This window comes from Carlito syrichta, unplaced genomic scaffold, assembly GCF_000164805.1.
Source record: "Carlito syrichta isolate Samal-C Ts95f unplaced genomic scaffold, Tarsius_syrichta-2.0.1 Scaffold287887, whole genome shotgun sequence".
NCBI lineage: Eukaryota > Metazoa > Chordata > Mammalia > Primates > Tarsiidae > Carlito > Carlito syrichta.
In genome coordinates, this window is record NW_007231983.1 from 397,332 (window position 1) to 409,979 (window position 12,648).

Sequence of the window (12,648 nt, forward strand, 5' to 3'; positions counted from 1 at the left end):
AGTCAATAGTGCCAATGTTGTGATGCCTGTCTTAGGGAAATGCCCTGTTCTCTAGACCTCACGGATTGTTTTGGAGAAAAATAGTCTGCACTTAGCATACATATTTTTACTAAGAAAAAGATTAAAAATAGAATATTTAATATATAATTTGATTCACTGGGGAGAAGAAACACAACACAATTAAGATTACACCATTTTTCAGGCCGGGAAGGTAGCTCATGCCTGTAATCCCAGCACTTTGAGAGGCTGAGGTGGGAGTATCGCTTGAGGCCAGGAGTTCAAGATCAGCCTAGACAGCATAATGAGACCTTGTTTCAAAAAAAAAAAAAAAAAAAAAAATGAAAAGAAAAGAAAAAACATTAGCTGGGCTTGGGGGTGCATTCCTATAGCCCCAGCTATTTGGGAACCTGAGGCAGAAGGATCATCTGAGCCCAGGAGCTTGATCGAGGCTGTGGTGAACTGTGATTGTGTCACTGCACTCCAGCCTCAGTGACAGAGTGAGACCTCAAAAAAAAAAAAAAAAAAAAAGACCACACCATTTTCAAGTTAAAATAATTGTGCCTCTGAACACAGCTTGCACGTCATGGTTAGCTGCTCTGTCAGGTCAATGGTTCCTGCATCATGAAGTAGCCTAAAGTAACAGCTCCAATTCCCAACCCCATCCTAGCCCAAAGCAGTTACCTACAGGCAACAAGACACTATCTGTGCATTCCAAATATTAACAATCAATAGCTTGTCAGACACTAGGGCCCAGGGCAATCTCTGTCCCACAACAGCTCCTTGAGCAGCAGCTGATTTAATGCTGTTCCACTGCTGAGGTGGCAGTAGGACAAGGGGTTGATTGTACAGCAAATACATGTCGAACTTGGATTTCTATTCAGGAATGTTCAGGTTAAACTTGTACTCTGTTACCCAATGTCGGAGAGCACATGAAAATCCAGCCAGCACTTACTCTAATTTCTATATTAGACATTTAAGAATGATAAAACATTTAGCACAGAGGACTAAAAGACTAGTTTAGCACATGGATGACAGAAGCCAGTCAATATCATTTCTCTTTGCACTTTTTGCAAGAAATTAACATATATTTCCAGAGAGTACATTTTTAATGTACACTTTAGAAAGGCATAGGGATGTTTACGTCACTGTATACAATCTACTATAATTACTTAAAAGCAAAGGTCAAATTTGCAAACTTATTTGGATGGAAGAAAAGCATTCTTATCTGAATAAAATAAAACTGGTGGCCAGTAAACTTTAGCTGTGTTAAATCTCATCAAGTAAAATACACTGGAAAATCTACAGAGGCATATAATGCAGCTATAGCATGTTATGTATAAAATAGCATCTTTATTAGATAAAAATATTGATCCTATTAACTGGCAACAATCTTGCCTCTGAATTGTTTCTAGAGAGTCATCATGAGAATTGCTTTTCCACCTTAATTCAGCACAGCAAATTCAAATTTGAACAATTTTAGGGCACTGTCCCCAAGTCAAGCCTGTAGGAGCATTTAAAAATCTGAAACATCAACTATTCAGCAAGCATTATCTCAAATTGTTCCCTCTTTAGATAAGTAGAGCTATTTGCTGAACAGGTAGACAATCAATAACAACAGCTTTACTTCAAAACTTGATTCTAAAAGCTGCCAAAAAAAAAAAAAAAAAGAAAGTGCAACATTTCTTTTAAATTTTTGTAAGTTTGTAATAACACTTTTGCCAAGTGCCCCTTGTTGGAGATAGGTCACTTCTAGCCCCATCAGAGTGCCCTAATCGGATTAGGAAAGCATTTGACCTGCGTCACTGCCAGTTTGCTATTTCCAAAAGCTATCCTGCACAGGGTTCAGCAGACTTTTAAAGATGGATATTAACGCAACGGTATTATCAAGAGTCATCCTATTTTCTCTGAAGTACCCACAGGATAACATATAACTATGTAATTGGTGCATCTGATACTGACTACATCCTTGTGATAATGATTTACAGATACCTTTGTTCCTGGAAGGCATAAGGAAATTTGGTTTATGATTACTGAACACCCGCACTAGAGAAATTACAAACTTACTAATTCTGGTACTGTTTATGGGTTAATCACTTGTTTGTTTTAAATGATACATTCTGATTCCATTAAGGTAATCAGGCTTCATTATAAAGGAAAGTGTTATTCAATTTCATATTATGACCCTAGTTAACTGTGCAAACATGATTATTACTAGTAATTTTCCATTTATTGTGTGCCAGCATCATGCTAAGTGTACCTGTGGTACTTTATTTAATCCTCTCAACCAAAGAGTATAAATTCCCTGTGCATTTTTTTTCTTTTGTATTTTTTGAGGAATAAGGACAGTGGTTGGGGGAGATGTATTTAGTTTCCTGCTAAATCTCCAGAACCCAGGACAATACCTAGCACACAGTAGGCATTTAATAAATATTGTTGAATGAATGCTTGAGTGAATAAGAGCCTTGGTAGGTGGTTTTAGCCCCATTTTGCAAATAAAGACGCAGACCCCCAAAGATCATGTGCCCATGGTCATAAATGAGTGAATGGAAAGCCTAGGATTTGAATATAAGTGTGTCTAATTCCAAGGTTCTGAAGTCAGTGGTTCTCACATCATGAATCAGGTGACCATGAAATCACCTAGTGGGCTTTTAAACCACAAATGCCCAGCCACTCCCTACATATCAGAATCTCTGGGGAAAGACAGCTAGAGGGCAGTCGTTTTTGAAGGCTCCTGGGTGATTCCAGTTCCATACACTATGTAGTTTTCTACAGATACAGGTAAACTTTTCTAATTCTACATAAGGTCCCCAAGGATACATGTTTCTGACTGGCTTTCTTCTTCTTCTCCTTCTTTTATTTTAGAATCAGGGAGTACACATGCATGCCCATTACATGGACATATTGTGTAGTGGTGGGGATTAGGTCTCAGGTGGTTCATTCCCTAGTTAGTGAACATTGTACCCCATAGGTAATTTCTGAACCCTAACTCCCATCCCCACCTCCTCCTTTATTGGTGTCCCAAGTGTCTATTATTTCCATCTTTGTGACCAGTTAGCTAGTCTTCTTTTGAATAGGGTTCTTCCTCTATGTTGAATGCCATCCCTGCCCAGCCCATCTGTTTAGTTTCTAATTGTGCTTCAAGAATTAGAACTCTCCCTCCTGAAGCTTCCCCTGCTCCACCCACCCATGCTCCACCCACCCATGTTTTCAACTATGAAGGAGCTTTTCTGACCCGTTATTCACACAGAACGCCTCATCACTCAAATGTAGCATTTATCACCAGCTGTGTTGACCTGAATATCTTCTCTGCTCTAGCCAGACTTCAGGCTCCCAGAGGGCAGACTTTTGCCTGTGTCTTGTTCATTTTCTATATTTCCTGCAACTGGCATCTGTATAGGTCCTCTACAAACACTTGTTTAACACATCTATTAATGGATTTGCTAGCTGCTTTGCCACAGAAACTAATTAGCAAATGCATGAAATATTTTCTAGAGTAGGTATCTGAATGTTAAAGTGATGTTATTTTCTCTCTATCTCAAAATGTAATAGTTACCACTGCTAGTATGCCTGTCTGCAAGTTTAATTTCTTTTCTTATTGTGTTGTGATCTTTTAATATTATACTTTCTAAGCTTCTGTAATATAATTACTATGTTGTAATCTTGCAAATATCATAGGGGTCATTATTTATTTTACAGCACCATGTGAAACAGTGTTTGCTTTGCAATTTTTAACAAAATGGAGAGAGTGTGTGTACCAAATAATATGTGATCAGTGTCAGCTGGAATTCATAGAACTCAAAATTTTAAAGTCATATTTTTCTAGACTGTACAAGTGTGTGTATGTGTAAAAGAGCAAAAAAGTAAAGGTTTCTTTCTTTTCTTTTTAACTAAAATCTCACAATCAAGGTATATGAAACCATGTTTCTGGGTAGGCATAACCCACATCCAGAGTTATAACTATTTTGAATATAAACAGCACTAAAAGCTAACAGGCATTATCAACAAATTTACAGGTTTATTTTCCAAGAAAGTAGTATATAGCTGGAATAAACTAAAAAATATTGTTTTTAAATTCTGCCCCTAGACTGACTTGTGACTAGACAAATAAGATGAGTACCTCCTTTATTCTTAGATTCATCTTAACCTTCAATCCAGTTTCACTGAAATAATAAACAGTCACATAAAGACTCACTTTTTTTTTGAATTGGGTCTCACTCTGTCACCTAGGCTAGAGTGCAGTGACATAATCACAGGATCACAGCTCACCGCAGCCTTGACTTTCTGGGCTTAGGTGATCCTCCCACCTCAGCCTCTCAAGTAGCTGGAACCACAGCCACACACGACTACCCCCAGCTAATTTTTTGATTTTCTGTAGAGATGAGGTCTTGCTATGTTGCCCAGACTGGTCCTGAACTCCCGGCTTTAAACAACCTTCCTGCCTCGGTCTCCCAAAATGCTGGGATTACAGACATGAACTACCAAGATGAGCCAGAAGACTCACTTCTAGCCCTCCTAGTCGAGAAGTATCAACTAAACATGACCTAGGTCCTAAAATCCAGAGCCTGTTCTCATGGGCTGCCTGAAGAATCCCAGGCTCCTCCATGGAAAAAACAGGATGGATGAAAGATGAAATAGCTCATTTTACCAGAAACACTCTGGGATACATTGGCCTTATCGCAACCACTGTCTGGGTAAACTGGAAAGTAAAGCACTAAAAAACAATTTAAGAATTCTAGGTGTTCCTGGAAGTATGACAAATGATGACTTCAAAGCATTCTGCAACTGACTGCCAACAAATGCTTGGAACATGACGTGACAGCAAAGTCCAGGTGACAGGAGCCGCCAAGAAGCTCCTGAGACTTTAACTAAAACCAGCAACTTGGAATTTCTTTATTCCTCTATCACAAATTCATAAAATGTGCAGAAATTTCTACACAAGGTATGTACGTACCTTGAGGCACTAGGTGTGCATACCCGAATGATAGCTGTCATCAGAAACTACGGGTAGCCAAGGCTAACCTTGGGGAATCACAGGAAAGGCATACAAGGTCATTTTTAATGAAACACCAGAAACTCATATTCAGCTCCTCACAACCACTTATGCAGAGCTCTTTGAGGGCTAGGAAGAGAGCCTGTCAACAGCTGAATTTCTGAAGGATACTTTTCTGGAATGGACTAAAGAACTATATCCCTTGCTTCCAGGTTGTGAGCAACTAGATATGGTCTATTTTTGGTTAAATGATATAGTAATTTTTTATTAGGTTACCTTTGCATCAGAGAGCATGTGGCAAAATAAAATAATAATAATAATAATAATAATAGTACTTAAAAAATAATGCAGAAGTTTTATGCTTTTAAATTTGAATGATTAAAACACAATAGGTCTTCCCTTTATCATCAAAGAACATATGATCAATAAAAATGATTTCATATTTTTATTAGTGGTATAAGACTGACAGTAGAATTAATGTCAATTACCCCATACTTTATTATATAAACTTTTAGAAAGTAGATGCACAAATTAATAAATTGTTTATTTTCTACTACTTATTTTTTTTATCTTATGAACTGAGAATTACATTTAGATTGTAAGACTGTTAGAACCCTGCAGATAATATATTTTAAACTTTCCACTATGATGAAAGAGGTCAGAGATTTAAGTGAATCAACCAAGAACTCAGAGCTGGTTGCTGTTGTGTCTCCAACTTATGTTTTCACAGCAGGGATGCTGAAACCTGACCAGGCTGGGTTAAAATCCTTGCCTTGCTACTTACTAGCTGTGTAATGTCAGCAAATTTCTTAACCTCTCTGAACCTCTGAGTCTTTTCTTTTTTTTAAACACAATCTATAACCTGGTGAACCTCTGAGTATTTACCTCCAAATTTAGGATGATACTACTTTATAGGATGGTTGTGAGAATGTAATATACAAAAAGTGCTAAGTGCAGTAAATGCTCCTGAAATATATATTTGTCTAAAAAACGTGAGGTCCTCTTTCTGATTCTTGGCTTGGAATATTGCAATAGAAGCTAACAAAGTCTACGAAAACAGGAAGCTTGCTTATAAATTCCTGCATTCCCCCAGTCAGCCCAGTGTTATGTTCTGAAGATCTTAAATTTATAGACCTGGTCTCTTCCAATCTATAAGAAAATGAGAACCTAAATTAGCTGCATAATAACCCAACTGGATAGCATATTTCTTGTGATGATCCAGTCCATGGCTGCCTTTGCTAATAGTCCACTAACATGCAGCTACCTCCGTGCTCCATGTTATGCTGCAATCTCTGTAACTGGGCTTGTACTCTGGGTCTTGTTTCAATTCCTTTGCACTCTGGGACAGGTAAACAACCATGCACCTCTGCCTGTTTTTCTGGGGTTTGGGAAACTCCCTGTTTCATTTGTTCTTTCACTCATCAAGCAACTAGTGATCTCTGCTATATGCCAGGCACAAAACTAGATGCTTCTGAATTTGCTTAGACCTTGCCAGCCTCTTCCCCTCTTCCTGTTCCTTCAGCTGGGGTTTGGGGGCCAAACTGGTTGGGCCTAGAGAAATAGGATGCTGAGACCTACTTGACTGCAAATCTTTTCCCTGCTCAGATCCTTGTGGTACCCCCAGATGCCATGGATCTGCTCACAGTATTATCTCCTTTGATATCAATACTACGTGAGTTGGATACAAGTTAATGCCCTGTTTTCAAACACTCTCATCTGGAGTAGTGGCTATTCTCTCTGAGTGGCAACTCTTTTCCATATTAGACACCTGGATGTATCTAGTCCTGTCATAAGCCCTATGTTCAGGTTCACATTAAAGTCCCAGTAAGCAGCTCATTAAGACCACGTCATTTATTTCTGAGTCTCCCTGTCATTATCCTCATCAAAACAGGGTTGACTACAAAAAGGATCAGAAAGTCTCAGGTGGAGTTTTGAAGGCAAATTTCCTGGATTAAAGCCTTCTCTACAGTCATTAAGGTCCCAAATGCTTTAAAATTGAATAATTAAAATGATTTCTAGACTTATTACAAAGTTGTCACTCTGAATAGTGTATATTTTTAGACTATGATCTCAGGATGCCTTTAGCAGAAAAGTAATTCCACATTCAAATCCAGTCATATGAGGAAAATTAACATAAAGCCTGAATGTGCTCACAACTAATAAAAACAATTACTTTATCTAAGCAGAGAATTTTCTAACAAGAGCATCCAAAATTTGATTGTTCTAATGGTTTCAGAAATCTGTGATTTAATGATTTCAAACAACATATTTGTTACTAGTATTTCAGAGAAATATTTCAAAGAGCATAAAGATTGTTAGATTGTTAGCCGGGCTCGGTGGCTCAGCCTGTAATCCCGCACATTGGGAGGCTGAGGTGAGTGGATTGCCTGAGCCTGCGGGTTTGAGACCCATCTGGGCAACTTGGCGAGACCTCATCTCTACAATAGATCAAAAAATTAGCCGGGCGTGGTGGCACGCGCCTGAAATTCCGGCTACTCGGAAGGCTGAGGCGGAAGGATCGCCGGAGCCCAGCAGGTCGGGGCTGCGGTGGCTGGGAGCGGCCACTGCACTCCAGTCTGGGCGACAGAGTGAGACTCCAACTCAAAAAAAAAAAAAACAAAAAACAAAGATTGCTCATGGTTTGCCCAAGGATTGTGAATATGACACCTTAGAATGGACTTGAGAGTCAGACCCAAGTACAAGGTCAGGCGCCAGGCTAGCACTTAACAGTGAGGAATTCACTGTCATGACTAGTGAGTGCTATCCTCTTCAATCTGGAAATCACACTTGCTGATCTCAAAGGTGCTCCTGGTCACAGAGCGGGTATGGTCTGGTGGTAGGCATGCTTTAAATGTTTAAGTGGTACAAAGTATCTTCACATCTTATAACAACTAAGATAGTAGCCACCCCAAGGATTTATTAGATCTTTGAAACTATATGTGAGGGCCAAGAATAAAAGTGACTTTTGTCCTGTATTTTCTCGTAGAGAATGATTATAGCTGAATTTTTTAATCAAATGAAAATCTTCATGCTATGCCAAATAAGATGCAAAACTAGTAGATATATCAAAAGTAAATGTAAGATATCACATTTTTAACCGAGTTCCCAATAATGGAAAATAATCAGGTTAAAATAGAAACATAATTAATTATAATATTATCCCACCTCAGCTGTATATAATTGATAATCGGTATCACTGTCAATGTAATTTCAAAGTGACCATCTCAAAGTGTAATCCCTCCCCTCTTTTTTGGAATGATTGTTGCATTAAGCTCTAAGAGAGAATAATAATTACATTGAGTTCAAGTGATAAAATGCATTAGGAAAAAATAGCACATATGTTACAGTTACTATACTAGAAAAATGTAGGTTTTATAAGTGCATATATTATTGTGACATAAATTATTGAGATATAGTCTGATAACTGCAAATTTCAACATGCATTTATATTTAAATATATAATTACTATAGCATAACATCAAAATACCTTTTTGAACCTAGCACTAATTATGTTAATTGCTTACATTTCTATGAATAAATGTGAATAAAAATTATTAAAGTCATTTATCACACACACCAAAAAAAATCCAAGTAGTTAAATAAATGTGTTCTGAAGCAAGTTACTCATACACACTGCTCAGCAAATATTAAATATCTATGACCACCCACATTTTGTCAAATTTAGCCCTTTAAAAAAAACAGTCCTTGGAGTTTCAGTTTCCTCTGATTAGTTCTCCTTTGATGAGACTTCCAAGTTCCTGATATTGATTTACTACTGTCAGAATTTTCCTAGCATTTGTAACTATGAAATAATTTCAACTTAGGTCTTAAAGGAACAGCACAGGGTCCTTTTCAAGAAAGAGAACTGTACAGATTCTCTTCAAGAAAGGAGGAAAGGGAGGAATGTTCTTATAATCAAAGAATACATCAAATTTTAAAAATCATTATCACCTCTAAAGGTAGCCTGAATATGCATACAACTACACTGATAAGTTAGATGACCATATTAATAATGACCATTTTAACACCGCAAGTCATAGGATTTATTTTGAAAAAAAATTTAAAGGAAAAAAATGCTATAATGTAAACTTCCACACAATTTACCCAGAAGTTGAGTAGCTTCAAGATGTGAAAACTGTTCCAGGGATTAACGGATACTCAATTTTGCTAGAAAATGCTAAGGCGACTGATACTGTTTGCTGTGTTCAGTTAATCTAGTGCAATAATCAAATTAGTACTGAAAACTGGGCACTTGGAATTACAAAGTTAATTGATGAGGACTGCAAACTTGCTTACCACAGGTTGTAACGGGGCACCAGGCATCATGGCATTGGCTAGTTGCATTTGCTGGGCCAACATGGCCATGTTCTTCTGCTGAATCAAGTTATTGCGTCCATTTATCTCCAATTGCGTTTTTAAATGTGGGGGTGGATGAAGATATTTGCAGTTCTCCCTGGAGCAACGGCCCTATAAAGACAAAAGCAGCGAACGTCATCTTAAAAAATAATAAAATCAGCAAATTAAAAAAAATCATAATGCAAGTCAACCACTTGAATTTCTCATACGTTTTTTATACAATGTACTGTTCATTTCATTTTATCATATGTTTAGAATAAGTAATGAATTCACCTAAATGCATTATCTAAATGAGGGATTAAGACATTTGAGAAAGTTTAAAAGCTTAAAGGGTTTCATTTCTTTTAATAATCTTGGCATTAATATTTCTAGATTCAAGTTTAAAATCTACAAACTGCCAGGGTAATACTAAAACACAGAATATCAAATAAAGAATATTAGGCTCCTGCTATAATATTTTCCTAGTTAACTTTAATGAATCCAAAAGATCCTTCAGTAAAGCAATTTTACAAGTATCTTATCACAAATAAAATTAAAATTACTACTAAACTCTATAAGCCTATGCTTTAGGAATTTACAGTTCCCAAGTGGTCTCTCTGTATATAGGAGATTAATAAGTACAATGAAACCGGCAAGAAATGTAGCTTTTAACCTTCCAAAGATAAATCTAGTCTTCTCTACTTCCCCAAAACTATAAAACTAAAAATGAACATATTTACGTTCCAAAAAATTCACAGTATAAAATAAACAAAATAAGTTGCTATAAGCCAGGCACAGTGTTATACACCTGTAATCACAGCTATTCAGGAAACTGAGGTGGGAGGATCCCTTGGACCCAGGAGTTCAAGCTTAGCCTGGGCAATATAGCGAGACCCCATCTCAAAAAAAAAAAAAAACCTATAAAATTATAAGTATAAATATACCTTTCTTTTGGGATAATTCTTTTCATCAAAAATATTCATTAAAGTCTATAATATGTAATATTATGAAGGACTCTTCGCATATTATTTCAATACATTGTCAATTCATATCAATAAACAGATTTCATCAACTATCTTGACAACTTCTTTCACCAATAAATCTTATTAAAACTGTTTTGAAGAATAAAAGAAAGATTAATTAAAGCCATCACCCACCTTTTAAAAAATCAGTTGAGTATAATTTGACTTTATAACGCAAACTGACTTCAAAAACTGATGCTTATGTTTATGATAAAATTTGTCACAATTCTAATTTGAATGACTTATTTTGGCTACTTTTGTCAAATATTTTCAGGAATGTCTCTAAGTATCATAGAATATTGCCTGTTATTTTAACAAACTTTATGTAACACTTAAAACCACAAGGCAGTAGAGGACAGTGGTTGATAGCAAGGACCCTACAGGTGTTAAATGCTCCGACAAAGGCCTAGTCTCTCTCTAGTGAGCTGTATGAACTACATGAGAAACCAATTTCTTTAAGCCTCAGGCTCTTTACCTAGTACAAAATTGTAAAACCTCTATGACCTCCCACTACAATTCAAACTGCATATCAAGCAAAAGAAAAAAAAAAAAAACACTGGCATAAAGGTAATTTTAAAATAAATATATGACTTATAAATTACCATGCTTGGTGTATGTTGGGATCATGAGCACAACTAGCTTAAAAGCATCTTGATGCAAAACAACCAAAAACAACACTCAGAATCACAAGATAAACCACTGAGTACAACTGGTCAAAATAAATAAGCTCCCAGATGACACCTGGTCTGATTTCAGAGCTATTCAGTGAGGTCTCCTAGGGAAGCCTGTTTTTTCAGTACACAGAACTTAGACTGCAAGAGAAAACCTTGTTTAAGAACAAGTTTTTATCTTAAACTTAGTATCTCCGCATCATATTTCTTACTAAAACTGGATTTACTGAAGTTCAGATAAGCAGGGCTATATCCACCCTGAGGATTTAACTGTTGACAATTCACTCAGGTCAATTTCTATAGCTCGACACACAGTACAGTGATAGCCCTGGGCCCTGAACCAGGCCTTGCCAACACTAACTCTGGCCTTCCTAAGCACTTCACTGGAACATATACCACTCAGTCCCTCCTACAGATGGACCAAGCCAGAATGGAAATAGTGGAGGGAAATCATACGTGGTTGCTATACATTCTGCATCAGTGCATCTCAAAACTTTTACTAGGAGCCCCTGAGGTTTGATTTTCATTCTGCATTTTCTTCACCTACGCAGGAAAAATGCTATTCTAGTACATTTCTTTCCTATATTACTTTTCTATGCCCAGTTTGATGTGATTGCATTGGGCCCTCACTTTCAAAAAGCTGTGTTCCTAAGAATCAATTGATATTTTGTGGAAAAGTATACATTTTTTTATGGAGACTACCAAGCCCCTCCCACAGAGCCTGTGACCACAATCTGGGGGCTCAGAAATCTGCATTTTAACCAGTATTCCAGGTGATTCTGATCTAGCAGAAAACGTCATAAAATACACTTGTGCAAAGCCGCATGAATTTTCATTGGCATGTGTGGAAATAAAAAAAATAACAGAGTAATGTCTGCAAGTGATATTAGATAAACATTGCTTCTTAGGAAGTTCCAAACTTGTTTAATGCTGACTGTGTGTCTGAATAATTGCGGTTTGACAAATAAAAAGGTCAGGAATAAGTTAGAATAAACATCCTCTGTTAGAATTGCCTAAAACTACCAGGAGCACACCTTCCTTTGAGAGTTAAGGTAAATACAACATCGGCACATCGCCAGCTTCATCCATCTCTGAGTCCTTAGCATTATGCCTCAATAAGCATTTACAGAATGAATCAGTTTTCACTTCTTACTAAATGCTCCAAGATGAATTCCACTGTAACTCTATTCTGGAGACAATGAATATAATAGAATAAAAATGAATTGTAATACCAAATCTTGGTTCTGAGTTGTACTGACCTAATGATGCTTTTATTCAGAGGCCAGTCATTTAAATATACAATAAAGCTAGTCACAATAAAAGAAAAGGTAACAGAAGGCAGTCTCTAAGTTTCACCAGGGAGGAAAGGAGATTTGTGTAGACATTCAATGTAGGCATTCTAAAATCTATACAGTGACCATACAATCTAAAAGTCTTAAAACAGACATTCCTCAATATGTAGAGTTCACATAATACAAATTTTTATACAGGAGCTACCACTCTAAATCATTTAGAGATTTCAGCTCAGAGAGATATTAAATTGGGCTGCCAGGATTCATGCAAAAATATAAATATAAAATATGTTTTTATTCAGTTTTTATAGGTACATGTAGTTCCACCTGTTGCCATA

The 12,648-nt window shown here is 36.8% G+C and overlaps 1 protein-coding gene across 3 annotated transcripts in view; it reads right to left on the reverse strand.

Annotated features, from left to right (window-relative positions):
- The window catches only part of MBNL1 (muscleblind like splicing regulator 1), a 40,897-nt gene extending 31,076 nt beyond the window's left edge, over nucleotides 1-9,821 (reverse strand). Inside the window, exons 1-2 of one of the 3 annotated variants that reach the window (XM_021709999.1) lie at nucleotides 9,817-9,821; nucleotides 9,287-9,457 (exon numbers count right to left, since the gene is read on the reverse strand). In XM_021709999.1, the coding sequence (XP_021565674.1) occupies nucleotides 9,287-9,355 (69 nt within the window). In that variant the 5' untranslated portion in view covers nucleotides 9,356-9,457; nucleotides 9,817-9,821. Of the gene's footprint in view, nucleotides 1-9,286; nucleotides 9,492-9,816 lie in introns of those variants that run through there. The other 2 variants (XM_008053117.1, XM_021710000.1) reach the window with 2 other exon arrangements.
- Between the last annotated feature and the right edge of the window lie 2,827 nt (nucleotides 9,822-12,648).